This window comes from Meriones unguiculatus, chromosome 17, assembly GCF_030254825.1.
Source record: "Meriones unguiculatus strain TT.TT164.6M chromosome 17, Bangor_MerUng_6.1, whole genome shotgun sequence".
NCBI lineage: Eukaryota > Metazoa > Chordata > Mammalia > Rodentia > Muridae > Meriones > Meriones unguiculatus.
The window spans coordinates 17312304-17330152 of record NC_083364.1 but is presented as its reverse complement, the minus strand read 5'-3'; the positions used below and the strand labels follow the sequence as shown (position 1 = coordinate 17330152).

Below are 17849 nucleotides of genomic sequence, written 5' to 3'. Positions count from 1 at the left end.
CCTCCCCAAGTCCACTGATAAGGGAGGTCTTCCTCTCCTTCCTTCTGATCCTAGTCTATCAGGTCTCATCAGGACTGGCTGCACTGTCTCTGCTACTTCTGAAAAATACTTATATATTATGAATATGTAAACCATAGCATACAGGGGCTGGAGAGATGGCTCAGAGGTTAAGAGCACTGCTTGATCTTCCAGAGGTCCTAAGCTCAATTCCCAGCAACCATATGGTGGCTCACAACCATCTATAATGAGATCTGGTGCCCTCTGCTGGCATTCAGGTGTACATGCAGGCAGAACATTGTGTACATAATTAAATAAATCTTAAAAAAAAAAAAAACATAGCATACAGCAGCCCTCAAAGGTCAGAAGACAGTTCTTATGAGTTTCTGCTTTTTAAACATTAATTTCTTTTTCTTTTATGTACGTTGTTGTTTTATCTGTCTGTGTGAGGGAGTCAGATCCCTGTGGGATCTGGGAATTGAGTCTGGGTCCTTGGTGAGAGCAGGCAGGGCACCGAGTCTCTGCTTTTGAGAACTGGAGGCCTAGAACTTGAGTTGCATTTCTGTTCCGATAAAATGCCGGCCAAAAGCCATACGAAGAAAGAAGGGTCTACCTGGCTTCTCTGCCAGAGAAAGTCTTCACTGAAGGAAAGCAGGGCAGGAGCTCAAGGTAGGAGCTAGAAACAGGCCTGCTGGCCATTCCACCTAGTGGGCTAGCTCAGGCAGGGCCTCTCCTGTCAATCACCACTTAAGGCAGTCTCTCACAAACATGCCTACCTTCCAGTCTGGAATAACAAGCTCCCCAGTTGACCCAGTTCTCTCAGGGATCCCTAGGTTGTGTCAAGTGCAAGGTCAGGGCTGGCTAGGAAAGTGACCATCACTTACTGTCACAGGGTTGACAAAAGGCTCATGCAGGTATACTGTGTCACTCAGTGAATGCTCCTGCAGAGCAATCGCTCATCTGGCCCCTGCCAGCCAGCGCAGCTCACGCCTTCACAGGCTGAGATGCTTTTGTCTGTTTTCCCTTGAACTTGATCCTGGGCCCTTGTCCTTCCCAGGCAAGCATGAGGCTGAGTTTTGTCAACAGTCTCTGCTCCTCTGCTGACCTTCAGTCTGTTCCCCACCCTGCCTGTCTGCTCCTCCCAGGACTTCTCTGTGGCTCCTTCATTTCTGCTTGTTGTTAAAGTTGGAATACATTCCTAGTATGTTGTTGAGTGGGTGATGGATGGGTGGGGAGGTGGGTGGGGAGGTGGGTGGATGGATGGGTGGGGAGGTGGGTGGGGAGGTGGATGGGTGGATGGGTGGGGAGGTGGGTGGATGGGTGGATGGATGGATGGATGAGTAGGTGGGTGGGTGGATGGATGGATGGGTGGGTGGGTGGATGGATGGATGGATGGGTGGATGGATGGATGGATGGGTGGGTGGATGGATGGATGGGTGGATGGATGGATGGATGGGTGGGTGGATGGATGGGTGGATGGATGGATGGGTGGATGGGTGGATGGATGGGTGAGTGGATGGATGGATGGATGGATGGATGGATGAGTAGGTGGGTGGGTGGATGGGTGGGTGGATGGATGGGTGGGTGGGTGGATGGATGGATGGATGGGTAGGTGGATGGATGGATGGGTGGGTGAATGGATGGGTGATGGGTGGGTGGATGGATATGTGGATGAATGGATGGGTGAGTGGATGGATGGATGGGTAGGGGATGGGTGGGTGGATGAATAGATGGGAGTGAGTGGATTGTCGATGGGTAGGTGGAGTGATTATTTATACATGAATGAAGGAATCAAGGGCTGACACTTCTGCACCTGGCCACCACTGCCCCCTGCTGGCTACACTTAGGACTAGCACCTTAACGCCCAGTGATGCAAATGCTTTTTTTCGTTTCGTTTTGTTTTTCAAGACAGTTTCTCTGTGTAGCAGCCCTAGCTGTCCGGGTCTTGCCTGTAGACCAGGCTGGCCTCACAGAGATCCACCTGCCTCTGCCTCCTTTAATCCTGCCAGGATTAAAGGCATTTACCACTACCACCTCGATGTCAAATGCTCTCCTAACTCAAATGGTTTCCTTCACTTGGTTTGGTGTGTCAGGTAGGCCAGGCCAACCTGAACTCCTGATCCCTCTTCAGAGACTGCTGGCACTCCTACATCTGTTCCTGTGGAGCCTGGGACTTCCGCCTGCTGGGCAAACACTCGCCCCTGGCACTGTAGCTCCAGGTGTTAACAATTGTATTCCACAGGTCTCTGTGTGTAGCTCAGGCTGACCTAGCTCACCACATAGCAGGCTGGCATAAGATGCACAGAAAACACCTTGCCTCTGCCACCCAGGGCTGAAATGAAGGGCGTGGGTCATTATGCCTGGCTTTGTTTTGGTGTTTTGGTCTCCTGTAGTTCAGGCTGCCCTTAAAATCACTAGATGGCCTAAAATAAACCTGAACTTCCGACCCTCAGGTCTCCAGGCTTACCTTATCACACGAGCCTTTCTCTCTGTTTATTTTATTTTCTCTGTTCATTTTGTGTAATTGTAGTGTCTCAATCCCCTTGCCCCAGCCTCCTGGCTGCCATGATTCTATGAAAGCCACCATGCCTGCCTCTGTTCACCTGGCTGTGTTCATCTGTTTAGTACCGAGTCCTGAAATTCCATATGTCCCTCAGTCTGGCTTCAAACTCTCTGTGGTCATTTTGCCTGATTGAAATGCATAAAATGCTACTTAATTTTTCCTTCCTTATTTATGTGGTTTTTTCACACCTGTGAATGTTTTGTCTGCAGACATTTCTATGCCCCGTGCGCACTCTGAGTGCCCGTGGAAACCAGAAAAAGGCTCGGATCCCCCAGAACTGTTGTTGCACAGCTGTAAACTGTCAGGGCGAACCTGGGAATCGAACCCAGATCCTCTGGAAGAGCAGCAATTGCTCTCAAACACAAAGTCCTCCCTCCAGGCACCATTTATTTATTGGAAATATTTCTTTTTAATTTCTTCCTTCTTTTTATGTGGGTATGTGTGAGGACCTACTTGAGTTTATGTACCACGCGGTGTGTGTAATTCCTCATGGAGGCCAGAAGAGGGCATGCAATATGCTGGTAGTGGAGTGAATATGAGGCTGTGAGTCTACTATTCTTTTTTTTTTTTTTTAAGTTTTTTAAGACAGGGTTTCTCTGTGTAGCCTTCGCTGTCCTGGACTCACTTCCTGCCTCTACCTCCCTGAGTGCTGGGATCACAGGTATGCACTACTGGGCACTCTTATTGGTATTGGCAATTAAAGCCTGGTCCTCATGCCTGGGCATACAGCTCAGAGGTTAAGAGCACTGGCTGCTCTTCCAGAGGTCTTCAGTTGAATTCCCAGCAACCCCATCCCATGGTGGCTCATAACCATCTATAATGAGATCTGGTGCCCTCTTCTGGGGTGCAGGCACACATGCAGACAGACACTTGTACATCAAACAAACAAAGAAAACAAATTTCAGTCCTCTGCAAGATCAGTGCTGGGTCTAATAACCATTGTGAGATCACTTCATCCCTATCAGTGTCCACTTTTGTTATTTTTAATTTTAATTATTATTTTAGATATTTAGGTGTCTTGCCTGTGTATGTTTGTGGTGGTTTAAATGAGAATGGCCCCCAAACACCCCCATGTTTGAGTACTTGGTTCCCAGTTTCTGGGACTATTTAGGAAGGATTAGGAGGTGTGGCCATGTCGGAGGAGGTCTGCCGCTGAGGAGGGACTTTAAAGTTTTGAAAGACTGTCGCCATTCCTAGCGTCTGTGTCGGCTCTCGTTTGTGGCTCAAGATGTGAGCTGTCCACTGCTTCCGACTCCATGCTTTTGTTCCACCTTCACGCACGCTAACCCTCTGAAACCACGAGCCTAATAAAATGCTTTCTTCTACAAGCTGCTTTGGTCATGGTGTTTGTCGCAGCAATTGAAGACTAACTGAAACAAGGCCTATGCACCACTTCCGTGCCTGATGCCCGAGGAAGACAGAAGAAGGAAACTGGATGCCCGTGTGGACGATTGTGAGCGCTGGCAACTGAACCCGGGTTCTCTCGAGGGGCAGCCAGTGCTTTCAAGCTCTGAGCCTGCTCTCCAGCCCCAGTTTAATTTACTGTCATTTATTTTCCACTGCTGGAGATTCAATCTACGGCTCCATGCATGCCAGACCCAGCATTAGCCTCACCCCCGAGCCCTCTCAGGAGCATTCCAGGCTCGGGCATTACTGCCGAGTCAGTCCCCCAACCTTCATGTTTGCGTTTGTGCGAGCCCTGAACGCCAGGTTCTCCCGCCTCTGCCATTCACGCCCCAAGCCTAGTGTTGGTATTTTCAGACAGGGTTTCATACGTGCTCAGCGTCTGGACTGCTCGTGGGACTGTCTCCTGACACCGCTTCCCAGTGTCACCACACGGATTCAGAAAAGGCGGGGCTGGATGTGCCTCCCCAGGACACTGCGAAAGCTCCACGTGGGAGCTCCGCCCTCACCTGGCCACGCCCACACGACACCACGCCCATTGCTGTCATTCAGCCGAGTAAAAAGAGGGCGGCCCTCGTTCCCCCTGTGGGAGTGGTTAGAACGCCGTGGCCGTTTCTGCTCACCAATGAGGTTGCAGGACTCTGCACAGGAAGGGGTGGGCCGCACGGCAGGCGCTGCTTTCTATTGGGCGGCGTGTGGTTGTCAAGGAAACTGCAGTGTGGAGGCGGGGCTTTCAGGTGAGGCGGGTCTTCCGGGACTCCGAAGCTCTTCGTCAGCTGACCCGCCGCCATCTTGGCCGCCATTTGCGAGCGGCCCTGAGCTCGGAAGGGAGGGGGTCTGTGGAAGCGGGGCCTTAATCGCCACCCCTGTCCTCAACCTGGTCTCCGGCTGCAGCCGTCGCTCTGGCCTCCACGTCGTCCCGTCCGCGGCGGCCGGAAGCGCAGCGGGTCGCCCGCCTGAGGTGCGGTCCCCGGGTCCCCCCGCCTCCCAGGGCCGCGGCGGCAGTGTTCCCCTCGGAGGCCGCAGCCCGCGGGCCGCCGCGATGGCCCTCAAGATGGTCAAGGGCAGCATCGACCGCATGTTCGACAAGAACCTGCAGGATCTGGTCCGCGGCATCCGCAACCACAAGGAGGACGAGGTGAGCCGGCGCGGAGCTGGGCTGCCCGGCTCTTCCCCACAGCCTCTGGCCTCCACGGAGTCTCCTCCTCGACCCCATCGCCATTCCCGTCCTGCCTGCTCTGGAGCTGCGGCTCTGCACAGCCTCTCCTTCCCCTGGCCTCAGTTTACCCCCAGCAGTTCCTGTCGGCTTGAAACAGACGCTGTCCAAACGGCTCAGGCATCTGTTGTAACTGGGGGCCACTCCCAGAGCCTCCAAGTTTGTCTGCTTGGAGCAAGCGCTGTCCCCAGAGGCCCAGGTGTTTTAGGTCTTGCAGTTGGGTGCCACTCCTTGAGCCTCAGTTTCCCTGCTTGGAGAGGACTTAGCCTTCCAAAGAACTAGCACGGACACATGCTTAGGCAAAGCTTTTCCCACCTGAGCTTGTTTCTGGATCACATATTGAGGAATCAGGGGACCCTCCCAGGGAAATCAAGTCATGGGTCTGCGGGTCTCCCATGGGGGAACCCCCTTGTCATTCAGTCAGGAAAGCACAGGTCCAGGTTGCTGTCTTGGGCTCACTTGGGAGCCCTGCCAGGTCTCAGTCCCTGTCTGTAGACCCCTGGACTCCCAGTGTTTGCAGTCTGCGTCCCCATAAGCTGCTGGCCCAGACTTGTCCTGGGATGAGGAAGCCTGACTTCAAAACTGGAAGCTCAGAGAAGGCAGAAGTCAGGGTGTGGAAGCTATTTTTCCAGAAGTTAGGCTGTGACCACGAGAGCACCGCTTCCTTTCCTGCCCCCAGCCTGTGACCTAGATTAAGGAAGAAGTGAGATAGTGGCGGCCTAGTGCCTGGCTCAGTGGAAAGACACAGGTCTCCTGGGCAGGAAGGCTGTCCTGAAAGAGGGCATTCATGACAGGTACCAGCTGGCCCCTGCTTGCTATGTGACACACAGAGTTCAGGAAGCAGGCCCCTGGCTGGGACAGGCATTTCTCTGGAGCCCCCATCTCTTCTACCCAACCTGGTCCAGTTTGTACTCTCCCTTCTCTCCCTGGCTGTGACTTCAGTTGAAAATCGCTGATTGGCCTGTGTTTTCCAAGTGTGGACTGCCGTGTTTGAACTGCCATTCCAACACTCTGGTGGCCCTCTCTCCCCTTGAGAGGGATTCAGCAGTTCCCCCTTGCCTTCCCATTCAATGAGTGTTCTCTGGGAAGCCTGTTCCAGGGTCCTGAGGACAGGTCACATTCTAGGTTGGGTATCTCAAACAGGCTGTAGCTAGGGACAGAACCCAGGCTGGCCAGAAGCGCATGATTCTGCCTCAGCCTTCCCAGTGCTAGGATGACTGATTATAAGGGGCAGGTGCCCATGTCCCCAGGAGGCTCTGTTGTGTTTTCTTCTTCATGTCCTCCCGTACCCCCAAAGCTCATATTTTCATTGGGAATTGATGTGAATTTTTGTCTTTTTAGTATTAATGTATCCTGTGTGTGTGTGTGTGTGTGTGTGTGTGTATTTGTATTTGTAATATGTATGTATTTTGGTTTGTCGAGACAGGATTTCTCTGTGTAATAGCCCAAGCTGTTCTGGACTCTCTTTGTAGACCTGGCTGGCCTGTAACTCATGAAGATCCTCCTGCCTCTGCCTCCTTGAATGCTGGGATCAAAGTTGTGTGCCATTATGCCCAGCCCCCACTTTTCTTTTCTTTTTTTTTTTTTTTTCTTTTTTTTTTGAGATGGTTTTTCTGTGTCTGAAACAAGCTCTCAGTGACTTCCAGCCTCTGCCTCCCTGAGTGCTGGCATTACAGGAGTGCACCACCAGGCCTGGCTGTATATGTATTTTTTAAAGATTACTTTCCTGTTGGGCACAGTGATTTACGCCTGTAATCCCAGCACTCAGGGAGGCAGAGGCAGGCGGATTTGTGATTTTGAGGCCAGTCTGGTCTATAAAACAAGTCCAAGGCAGCCAAGGCTACACAGAAAAACTTTGAAAACCAAAATAAGTAAATAAAGATTACTTTCTCTTCTGTATGTGTGTGGGTATCTGTGTGTCTGTCTTGTGAGTGAGTGCTGGGAACCAAACTCAGGTCCTGTCTAAGAGCAGCATGCATTCTTAACTGCTGAAGCCTCCCTCTGCCTCCATCCTTTAATTCTTAGCTCCAGGACCCTACCTCCAGCTATGACTTCTGATTCTACAGGTACTTGCTTGGTAGTGCCTGGTTGCCAAGCCATGCCCTCCAGCCACCTCAATCAGTTCTGTCTGCCTCTGCCTCCTGCATGTTGTTATTAAATAAAAAAACTGAAAGCACCCTCCCCACTCACCTTCCCCCACTCCTTCAGAGTGGCCACTTTCATGAGCCTTGATGAAGTGGGCAGGAGTGAAAGAATGAAAGGGACAACTGGCAAGGTACACTGGAGTATCTAGTCCCTGCACTGCCCTTGGGGCGAGTTTCTCTGCTTCTGCTGGGCCTCTCCTGATGGCAATTAGCTCAGCATCTTTGGAGGCTTTCCTGGGCCCCAGCCCCTGTATATGTGCTGTGGTCAGCCCAGCCTGTTGTTTCTGAAACTCTGGTGTAGCTATCTCGGTGGGTTTTTTGATGTTCCAAGGGTCAGATGGAAACATGTCTTCCTGTGGCAATGTCTGTGGAGCCCGGATTTAGGGATTTCCAGAGGACACTCCTTGCCCATGTTGGTACTTCTCTGTTGCCTGTCTCTTGAAGAGTTTAGGAACTTTCAGAACCCGAAAATGCTACCTGACACTTGCGGCATCCCACTAATGACTGATGATAGCATCCCAGGTGAGGCCTCAGACCTTGACCAGTGCTCAGGAGGAGGTGGACTACTCTCCTCATTGGTGCGCAGTGTACCGGAGCCACCATTCTGTCTCAGCTAGCGACTGCTTTATTCACCACCTGGCCTTGCTGGGCTTGCCTGCCTCCGTAGCTTGCTTCTGTCTAGCCACCAACCTGTTTGTTCAGTTAAAGGTCCTGTGTGTGCAGCTCTGTCTCAGGGTCAGCGGTTGTCCAGGTCCTGGGTTTGCTTGTCTTTAGTAAATACTGACCAGGCTCTCACAGGCTGGGAGCTCATGGCTATTCCTGAGGGGGTCAGGCTTGGTTGTCATTTCTTTTAGAGACAGGATCTCACACTGTAGCCTAGGCTCTTGAGCTCACAGAGACAACCTTCTGCTTCTGCCTTTTAAGTACTGGGGGAAAAAAAGGCATGAACTGGAGCCACAGGAGAGGCCAGCCCTACCACGTCTATTCTGTAGCTCAGGGAGGCTTATATGGCCCCAGCTGGAAGGAACATATCTTTTTGATAAAATGTCTTTGGGTCTGGAGTGATAGCTCAGCAGTTAACATTTCTTTCCGCTCTTCTTGAAGACCTCAGTTTGGGTCCCAGGTCTTACACAGCCACCTATAACTTTGTGTGTGTTCATGGAGAGATCAAAGGATACCTTGCAGAGTTAGTTCTTAGGATCATTTCTTTTTCTTTTTCTTTTTTTTTTTTTTTTTTTTTGTGGTAGGGTATTACTATGTAGCTCTGACTGGCCAGAAACTTGCTTTGTGAACCAAGCAAGCCTCAAACTCCCAGAGCTCCACCTGCTTCTGAGTGCTGAGGTTAAAAGTGAGTGCCCCCAGGCCTCACTGGAAGGAGCATATCTTAATCTGGCTTGTTTGGGCGCATGGCAGAGGAGGGGCCGGCAGAGGCAGCCCCGTGTACATAGTGTCAGAAGAGAGTATGAAGCCCCTGGGACTGGGCCTAGAGTCTCTGTGAACTGCCATCACGTGCTGGAATCAGACCCTGGTCCTGTGAAAGAGCAGCCCTTGCCCTTGACTGCTGAGTGTCTTCCAGGCCCGTGCTGCTCTTGAATTGTAATTCTTCTTCCTTTCTTTCTTTCTTTCTTTCTTTCTTTCTTTCTTTCTTTCTTTCTTTCTTTCTTTTTTATTTTGTTTTCTCTTTTTGGTTTGTTTTCTGAGACAAGGTTTCTCTTTATAGTCCTGACTGTCTTACATGGAACTTACCCTGCAAACTAGGCTGGCCTTGAACTCAGATCCACCTGCCTCTGAACATCCTTGTCTCATGCTCCCCCCCCCCCCCATCTGTTGGCATTAAATGTGAGCCCAGTCACGCCCAGCTGTTTGCTTTTTTGAGATAGGGTCTCACTGTGTAGCCGTGGCTGTGGAACTCAATATGGCTGGCTTCAAACTTGGAGCTCTGCTTGCTACTACTTCTGGAGTGCTGGTGTTAAGGGCATGTGCCACCACTCCTGGATGAAGTGAGCTTGTCTCTCACCAAATTGGGGGAGTTTGAGTCACTGTTTTGAAAAATATTTTCCCTTGTGTTCTCTGTTCTTCTGGGGTTCAGTCTGCACAGCCTCAGTTCCTGCCTCTAGGCTGCAAAAATTTTCTTGGTGAATTACATTACATCAGAGCTCTCACAGCCCTGTGTGTGCAGGAGCTTCACGTGTATGCTGTGTGTGCACGTGTGCGCGCGCGTGCGTGCGCGGGCCTGTGCCCTGTGCCTGGTGCAAGCCTCAGTGTTCCTGTGGCAATCCGGACAGCAGTCTCTGCTGTTGGCTGATGTGTGCAGGCTAGGCCGTGAGCTCACTGCTGTCAGTGCACTGGGACTGCACACGTGCTGCTCTGACCTGAACTCAGGTCCTCAGCACGAGCAGAGCTTTACCCAGTGTGCTGTCTTCCAGGCTTCTTCTCTCTTTTTCCTTTCTTTTCTTTTCTTTTCTTCTTTTTTTTTTTTTTTTTTTTTTTTTTTTTGAGACAGGGGAGTCTGTGTAGCCTTGGCTCTCTTGTCTCTTGGACTTGCTCTGTAGATCAGGCTGGCCTTGAACACATAGAGATCCCTCTGCCTCTGCCTCGGGAGTGCTGGGATTAAGAGTGTGCACCATCCCCTGGCTATTTTCTTTTTAAATTTGGATTTTTGAGTCAGGGACTCTTATAGTCCATGCTGTCCTGGAACTCACCAAGTATCTCAGGCTGGATTTGAATTTGAGGCAATCCTCCTGCCTCAACCTCCCAGGTGCTGTGATTACGGGTGTGCTCCACCAGGGTAGTGGGATCACTTTAGGCTGTGTTGCAGGCAACAGTGGCCTTCCGTCCTGGAAACTAGGGGACTACTGCAGGGGCTGTGAACACCAGCTTCTGGGTCCTGCTGGAGCGCTGCTCTGGATACCTGGGCAGGCAGAACTCTGCAGCTCTGCTTGGAGTTTCCACTTGGTTCGTTCTTCACCCTACCACACCTCAGCTGAAGGTCTACTTCTTCCACAGAGCTGGCCTTGAGTTCTTTCTTTCTCTTTTCCATCATTAACAGTCTGACTTCTTTAAAGAGGGACAAAGACATTCCTGCCCAGGGTGGTCCTGGGGATCCCTGGGTGGCATTTAGTTACTTGAAGCAGGTTGTGGTGACACTTGTTCAATGAACTCAGTCCAGATCATAAAATATTCAGGAAAGTACTCTGATTTACCAGGTATGATAACTGATAGCTGTCATCCCATGGGGGACAGGAGTTTAAGGCCAGCCCAATTGCATGGCCATCTGGGTTACATGACATCCTGTCTTGAAAAAGATAAACAAGCAAACTTAAAAAACAAAACAAATCTGTGTTTGAGAGGGTGCTGAATAGTTGTGACTCTTCCTTATGACTTCCATGCTAGGGACAAGATGTCCTGGGTAGTAATGATCCACAAGGAGCCTACTAGGTCAGCTTCACAGGGACTTGGGATGGAGCGTGATACCCATGCATTCCTGGGGGTTCTGGGGCGTGATGGCTCCTGGAGTGTATCAGCTGGGGTGAGCAGCTTTGGACTGTATTAGAGGAACTGTCACTGTCATGTCACCAAGCCAGACTCCTCTTTCCTCACTTGGTACATGGAAGCTGATGATGGCTCTTACGTGTGGCTGAGGGAGTCAGTCCATACCTGCTATGACCATACCTCAGCACCTCCCCCAGCTCATGCTGTCCTGGGAATTGGCTTGACTCCATTTGTGCTTGTTCAGACTCCATTTGTGGGATATGAGACATTCCCTGGGGCCCATGCCTGCCCTTCTCCATCTGGACTTTGTGCCTCATTTCTCTTGGGTCGACCTGTCTGCCCCAAGAAGTCTTTTGGTAGATTTGCTGAGCTTGCGCTGGGGGGGAGGCCAAGGGTGAATGTCGGGGGGGGGGCTATGCCAAGCAGCCTGTGGGAGGTAGAGGGGCCCCAGTGGGCCCTGCAGCATGGGTAGATCAGATAGGCAGCAGGCCATACAATAGTGTCATGAGGCTGGCAACAGCCTAGCTTCAGTGTATTCCCCCTTCTCCCAGTGGAAGGCTGTCACCTAGAGCAGTCACTGTGGCCCCCCCCAGCTCCACAGGTCCACTTCCCACCTCTAGAGTCTTCTGTTACGGACATTTCCTGTCACTGGAGAATATGTGCTCAGTGGTTTTTGAGAGACAACCCAAGACAGTGCACTAGCCTGGCATGCACTGACTGTGGTTCAGATCCCCATGCCGCAAAGAGGGAAGAGAAAGGAGCCACATCTCCCTGTCTTCTTGAGCACCTGCTGACAGCAGCAGCCTGACCACACTGATCCTTCCGTCTTTGCACTGCTGTCTCCCAGGCCAAGTACATCTCCCAGTGCATCGATGAGATCAAGCAGGAGCTGAAGCAGGACAACATTGCTGTGAAGGCCAATGCCGTCTGCAAGCTCACCTATGTGAGTGCCTCCCCTGTGGCCCCTCCTGTCTGCTGTATATCATCTGTCCATCAAAGGCTGCTGCTGTGTGCAGCACAGAGTTCATGCAGAGTCCTCCCTACTGCTTATGTGGCTGGTACAGGTTGGGAATGTGGTGAGGTGCTGGGTGCCTGGTGGAAAACTCAGGCTCTGAACTTCCTTTTGGCTACAGGTGTACACGAATGTGACTGCTGGCTGTCCCCATTCCTCCTGGTATGGGGAGGCGAGGTACCGTGCTGGACTCTCAGTGCTGGAGTATGCCACAAGGCTGTCACAGGGTAGTTCACTGCCATCTTAGAAAAAATTTGGCCTTTTAAAACCTTATTTGTTATTTTTGGGACAGGATTTCTCAGTGTAGCCCTGGCTGTCCTGGAAATCACTCTGTAAACCAGGCTGGCTTCAACTCAGAGATCTGCCTGCCTCTGTCTCCTGAGTGCCGAGACTTATGGCATGTACCACCAATGCCAGTTCTTTTAATTTTTAAAAATTGCATGTTCTTGATGTGTATGCTAGTATGTCATGGTCCTTCTATAAAGGACAACATGCAGGGCTTGATTCTTTCCATTAATTGAGTAGCAGGAGCTCAGGTTGTTGGGCTTGGCAGCTGGTGCCTCTACCTTCATTATTGAACAGTTTTTGGATTGAATTCAGGACCTGGTACCCTTGAGGCAAGTGCTCAAGTGCTCTCAAGCTCAGGTGGGAGCGCTTTGTAAATTTTATTTTCTTGTTTTTGAGACAAGGTTTCTTTTTTAGCCCTGGCTGTTCTGGAACTAGCTCTGTAGACCAGACTGGCCTCAAACTCATAGAGATCTGCCTGCATCTGCCTCCTGAGTGCTGGGATTAAAGGCATGTGCCACCAGTGTTCAGCTTTCTAAACTTTTTGACGTAAAGTCTAAATTGCCCAAGTTGGCTTCTTTAAAACTTTATTTATTTTTCTGAGACCTAGTCTCTCTGTGCAGCCCTGACTGTCTTAGAACTCACTGTTCAGACCAGGCTGGCCTCGGACTCACAGAGATCCTCCTGCCTCTGCCTCCCAAGGACTGGGATTAAAGGCGTGCATTACTATGTCTGGCTGTTTATTAATTTTTAAAAAGGTCTATTTTATATGTGTTGCTGTTTTGCCTGTGTGTATATCTGTACCATGTGTGTGTCCCAAGTTGGCTTGAATTTTTAGTCCTCCTAGCTTAGCTTTCCAAGTGCCCAGGTCACACGAAAGCATAACTATGTGCCATGATGTAGGGCTCTGTACAGCAGCAGCACCTTCTCAATCGTGCTTGCTCCTTATCTTACTGTTATATGAACTTGTCGTCTTAGACTTCAAATAGTTTATATTTTGTATTGTTAAATTTTTTTAAGTGCTAGATAGGAAACCCCGTCCCTCACACATGCCAGGCAGGAGTTTTCCTGTTGAGCCACACCCAGCACCTCACTGGGAGTTTTTAAACAGGAGCTCCACCCCTGACCATGTCCCCAGTCCCTCACTTGGTGGGGGGGGGGTTACAAGTGGGGGCGTCACCCTGAGGAGCTCTCACTCTGAACCATCTCTAGCCTTGTTGGAGTCATTTTTTGAAAAGAGGATATAAAGTCCCCAGGGGCTTGTGATGGATGAAGTTTATGTGTTGAGACCGAATGCATTTTGTTCTTCCACATGTGCTGTGGATGTTCTGGTTGTGGCTGAAACTGTTGTCCCTGTATCTCTTTGAGTACAAGTCACTGTCACCATTCCTCCCCTAACAGTTACAGATGCTTGGGTATGACATCAGCTGGGCTGCCTTCAACATCATTGAAGTCATGAGTGCCTCCAAGTTCACATTCAAGGTGAGCACCTAGGATGCACAGCAGGAGGTGTGCCGGGGGAGGTCCTCCAGCATGGGGGTATCCTTGAGGACCTCTAGCCAGTCGCCCTGCTGTGGAAGGGAGACAGCATGCTCTCCCAGGACTTGTCAGTCAGACTCCCTGCCAGTGGGGAAGGCCTGAGAGTGAGAGAGACAAGGTGTCAGCAGCTTCTACCTGGAGACAGTGCAGGTGAGTGTCAGCCACCCTCAACTCTGCCCTTGGTGTCGGTCTTCCCAGCTGGCAACCACATGTGCAGCTAGAGACCTGTCTCTGTTGGGTCTGAGCAGAGAGTGTGGCTCAGAGCCAAAGTACTTTGCAGGCTGCATTGGCCCCTGCTGCTTCCCAGCCCTGTAGACAGAAACCAGGACCCTCCCAGTACTGCCCTGAAGGAGCTGGTGTTGCCCCTCCCCCCAAAGCCCACAGTGCTGAGTATGGCAGCGTGCTTTTGTAATTCTTCACATGAAGGGCTTAGACAGGGTTGCTGTGAGTTCTGGACCAGCCTGGGCACAGAGGGAGACCCTGTCTTTAAACAACAGCAAGAAAGGACACTACCATGGCAACTCCTACTGAGGCCTCACCCCTGTTCCCTTAAACATCTGCCAAGCCCACACCCAGGATGCCCAGCTCTAATCCCAGCACTGGGGAAGCTGAGACAGGAGGATTGCAAATTTCTGGCCAGCCTGGGCTACAGAGCATAAAGCAAGCACTTCCATGGTTTTGCCTGTCCATAGCAAAACCAATTCTTTGAATTATACCAGTAACACATGGTGGGATTGTTTTTTTTTTTTTTGTTTGGGTTTATTGTTTACATTTTGGGCTTTTTTGGTTGTTGTTGTTAGTGGGTTTTTTTTTTTTTTGTTTTGTTTTGTTTTTGTTTTTTTTTTAATGAGACAAGGTTTCTCTGTATAGCCCTGGCTGTCCTGGAACGCACTCTGTAGACCAGGCTGCCCTTGAACTCAAGAGATCTACCTGCCTCTGCCTCCTGAGTGCTGCCATGACAGGCTGTGTCATTGTGCGCAGCAGTAGCAGTGTTTGATTGGCTCATGCCTGACCCAGCTGGCTTAGCACTGCTGTTCTGAGGACTCTGATACCTGTTTTTGGGGTCATTGTCATGGTGGGTCATTTCCAGCCTCTGATAGACACAGTTGGGCACATTGGTCCCTCTGGACATTTTTCTGCTTCCTGTCTTACTCTGTGCATGTGTGGCATATGCTGAATGCACCCAGCCCCTAAGCAAGTCCCTGTCAGGGAGGGATGGAGTGGTGTGTCCTCAGAGCCAGGGTGCTGCTGCCTGTGCACAGCAGTACTGGGAGACCATTAGGGAGGGCACCTCAGATCCCCATGCCCCAGTGCCCCGTCCCCTTCGGTAGGAGCTCCTTTGGACATCCAGGTGCCCCACTGCTGCCACCCTCAGTGTCTCCAGGTGTTTGGTGGGTGTTCCTGAGGGGGCTGGAGTGTCCCCCAGGGCTCCAGTCCCCTGGCTCTGACACTGTGGCTGTTGATTCTGCAGCGTGTTGGCTACCTTGCAGCCTCCCAGTGCTTCCACGAAGGTACTGACGTCATCATGCTGACCACCAACCAGATCCGAAAGGTAGGCCCTGCCGCTCTCCTGCCACTCAAGTGAGCCACAGACGTCAGCTGGGGGTCTCCATCAGTGCTGCACTCCCACCTGCCTGGGGTGTCTGCTCAATACCGTGCCGCTGCTTGTGCCACCTGTGTCTCAGCAGGTGGGAGGGCCGTCTCAGCCAGCGGGAGCTCTTAGACTCTAGAGGGCTTGGGGCTGGTGCTCTGTACATGCCCCCTTCTGACCTCCCTGCTTAGTTCTGCAGAGTAGCTACAGCCTCTCTGTCCACACTGGCTACCTGACCAGGCTACTGATTCCCAGTGCCTGTCAGTGTCTTATCTCTGGATGGTCTGTGAGTGAGTGAGTGAGTGAGTGAGTGAATCAGTCAGTCAGTCCTCCTTGACCGTGCCCCGTCCCTTCCTGCCTGCCTTGTGCTGCAGACCTTAGAGTGCTGACTGCCTTCTCTGTGCCGCCAGCTCTTTTATAATTCCTGTCGTAGAGCATAGCCCTCTGTTAACAAACGCTGGAGCAAGGGCTGGACCCTGCAGTGGGAGCTGGGGGCTGGGGTTCCAGGAGTATGTTCCGCCAGCTGTCAGGTGGAAGAGGAATGAGTAGATGGGAGCTACAGTGGCATAGCTAGGCTTATGGCTGATGAGGACAGAGCCTGGCTGAGGCGAGGGTGAGGCAGGAGGTACAGAGGCTAATGGTGTCATAGCTGTAAGCAGGGGGCAGTTGTCTGGGTGATGGGGTCAGGCAGTTGGCCTGGGTGATCGAGAGCTTCTTGGTGGAGCAGACACTATGCTGTCCAGACCTTTTGAGAAGAGCAAGGGTCTGAGTGATTAGGGCCTTCTGGGAGCAGTAGGGGCCTAGGTGGGTGGAGCCTCCTAAAGTAAGGGTCCTGATGGGTGGACCATGTGGGAAGAAGACAGACTTGAATGTCCAGGCTTTAGGAAAGGACTGGACATGTGAGCTGTAGGAGGAAGGGGCGTGGGCTGCAGAGGTGAGCAGGGTTGGGTCAGGGCTGAGGCTGGCTCTGGGATCAGCATCTTGCTGTCTGCATGCCTGTAAAGCAAGGCTGTAGGTTAGGCTGTGTGCTGCTCTCTAAGGCACGTAGGAGATCAGCTCTATCAGAGAAGGTTGGGAAGATACTGCTGCCCTCAGCACTTGCTGGCTGCGACCTGGTGTCTGTGTAGCTGAGGCCTGCGTGCTAGCTCAGCACAGGCCCATATCCCAGGCCTCTGCAGCCTTTGTGCAGCTTGCAACAGCCTGGGACCTAGGGAGAGGGCTCTCTCAAGGCCAAGCTCCAGGACATTCTGTCATCTCTGTGTGTCTCCCTGATGCTCTTCTTATTTGGAGGGCAGTACTCTCATTGCAATCACTGCTTTCTTCTCTGTCCCTTTGGGAGGTGTCACTGCAAACACTGGCCATGAGGGCAAAGGCCAATGATAGCTTGTGATGCAGTTTGAGCCCACTCTATAATAAAGGCCCTAAAGCTCACAGCGTTCTGTTCATTACCCTGAGGCTGGAACTCTAAGCACGCCCTTTGAAAGTGGATGTGGTGCCCACAGGGTGTGCGCTCGAGTGATAGGTGCACTGTCTTAGAGCAGGGGGAGTCAGGGCGCTGGGAGGAAGTTGAGGGCGGTGGGGATAGCTGCTAGAGTCAGTCTTCAGCCTCAGGCCCCTACTCACTAGAAGGATGAACACTGGCCCAGAGTGTCTCAGCTCAGGAACGGCCAGAGGACTGTCCCTGGTGTCATGGGGGGTCCCTGAGTAGAAACATGCCCCTATAGCATTGCCAGGAGCGGGTAGTCCTTGCCCAGGAGTTGTGACTTGCAAGGTAGCTTCTGTCCCCAAGGAGCCCAGAGGCCTGGTGGCTTCCATGCAGAGCTTTCTGGTCCTCTTCCTCCAACCCATGTTCCAGTTCCTCTCCATGACAGTAGAGGAGCTGTGAAATACTGCTGCATTCTGGGCTGCAGGGCAGCTGGGGTACAGACATACAGATAAGACCTAAAGGACTGCCACTGCTATCCCCTTGCAGGACCTGAGCAGCCCCAGCCAGTACGACACTGGAGTGGCACTGACTGGTCTGTCCTGTTTTGTCACCCCAGATCTTGCCAGAGACCTGGCAAATGACATCATGACCCTGGTGAGTTTCTGTGTGCCTACACCACCCTTCCCCCTCATCCAGCGATGCCCAGAACCCAGTGTGGAGCCCTTGCTCTGAGACAGAGAGAGGCCCTCAGAGTGCTGCTGTATGGCCGGCGTGAATGCCACCGAGCAGAAGTCAGCCTTGCTTTCTTCTGTGTTTGCCCCCTGGATCCTGTCTGGTGGTCTCAAAGTTCATCAGTACTACGGGGGGGGGGGAGTCAGAGCCCACGTCCTCATCCAGATACAACAGGTACCTGTTATAAACAGAGTTCCACCGGGACCCGCCATGCCCACGCACCCTTTCCTGTGGTGGCTGTAGCTGTTGTGGCAGATTGCCTGGCCCATTGGGGAGACGTATGCTGGTGGGGCTTTCCAGTCAGTCGCCAGCCCTGTGGAGTAGACAGTGTGTTGGGTCTGCATGGAGCCCCCTGGAGCCTGGTGGCCTAAGAGTTACCCCTGCCAGTGCCAGCGCAGAGACTGTCCTGGAGGAGGCTTGAGAGAGGGCAGCCTGGAACGGGGCCACA

At 51.9% G+C, this 17849-nt stretch overlaps 1 protein-coding gene across 2 annotated transcripts in view; it reads left to right on the top strand.

Annotated features, from left to right (window-relative positions):
* The first annotated feature begins 4733 nt into the window (after positions 1–4733).
* The window catches only part of Ap3d1 (adaptor related protein complex 3 subunit delta 1), a 34245-nt gene continuing 21129 nt past the window's right edge, over positions 4734–17849 (top strand). The window contains exons 1-5 of one of the 2 annotated variants that reach the window (XM_060371135.1): positions 4734–5102; positions 11664–11759; positions 13515–13595; positions 15124–15204; positions 17216–17323. In XM_060371135.1, the coding sequence (XP_060227118.1) occupies positions 5007–5102; positions 11664–11759; positions 13515–13595; positions 15124–15204; positions 17216–17323 (462 nt within the window). In that variant the 5' untranslated portion in view covers positions 4734–5006. The remainder of the gene's footprint in view (positions 5103–11663; positions 11760–13514; positions 13596–15123; positions 15205–17215; positions 17324–17849) is intronic. The other variant, XM_021648863.2, reaches the window with a different exon arrangement.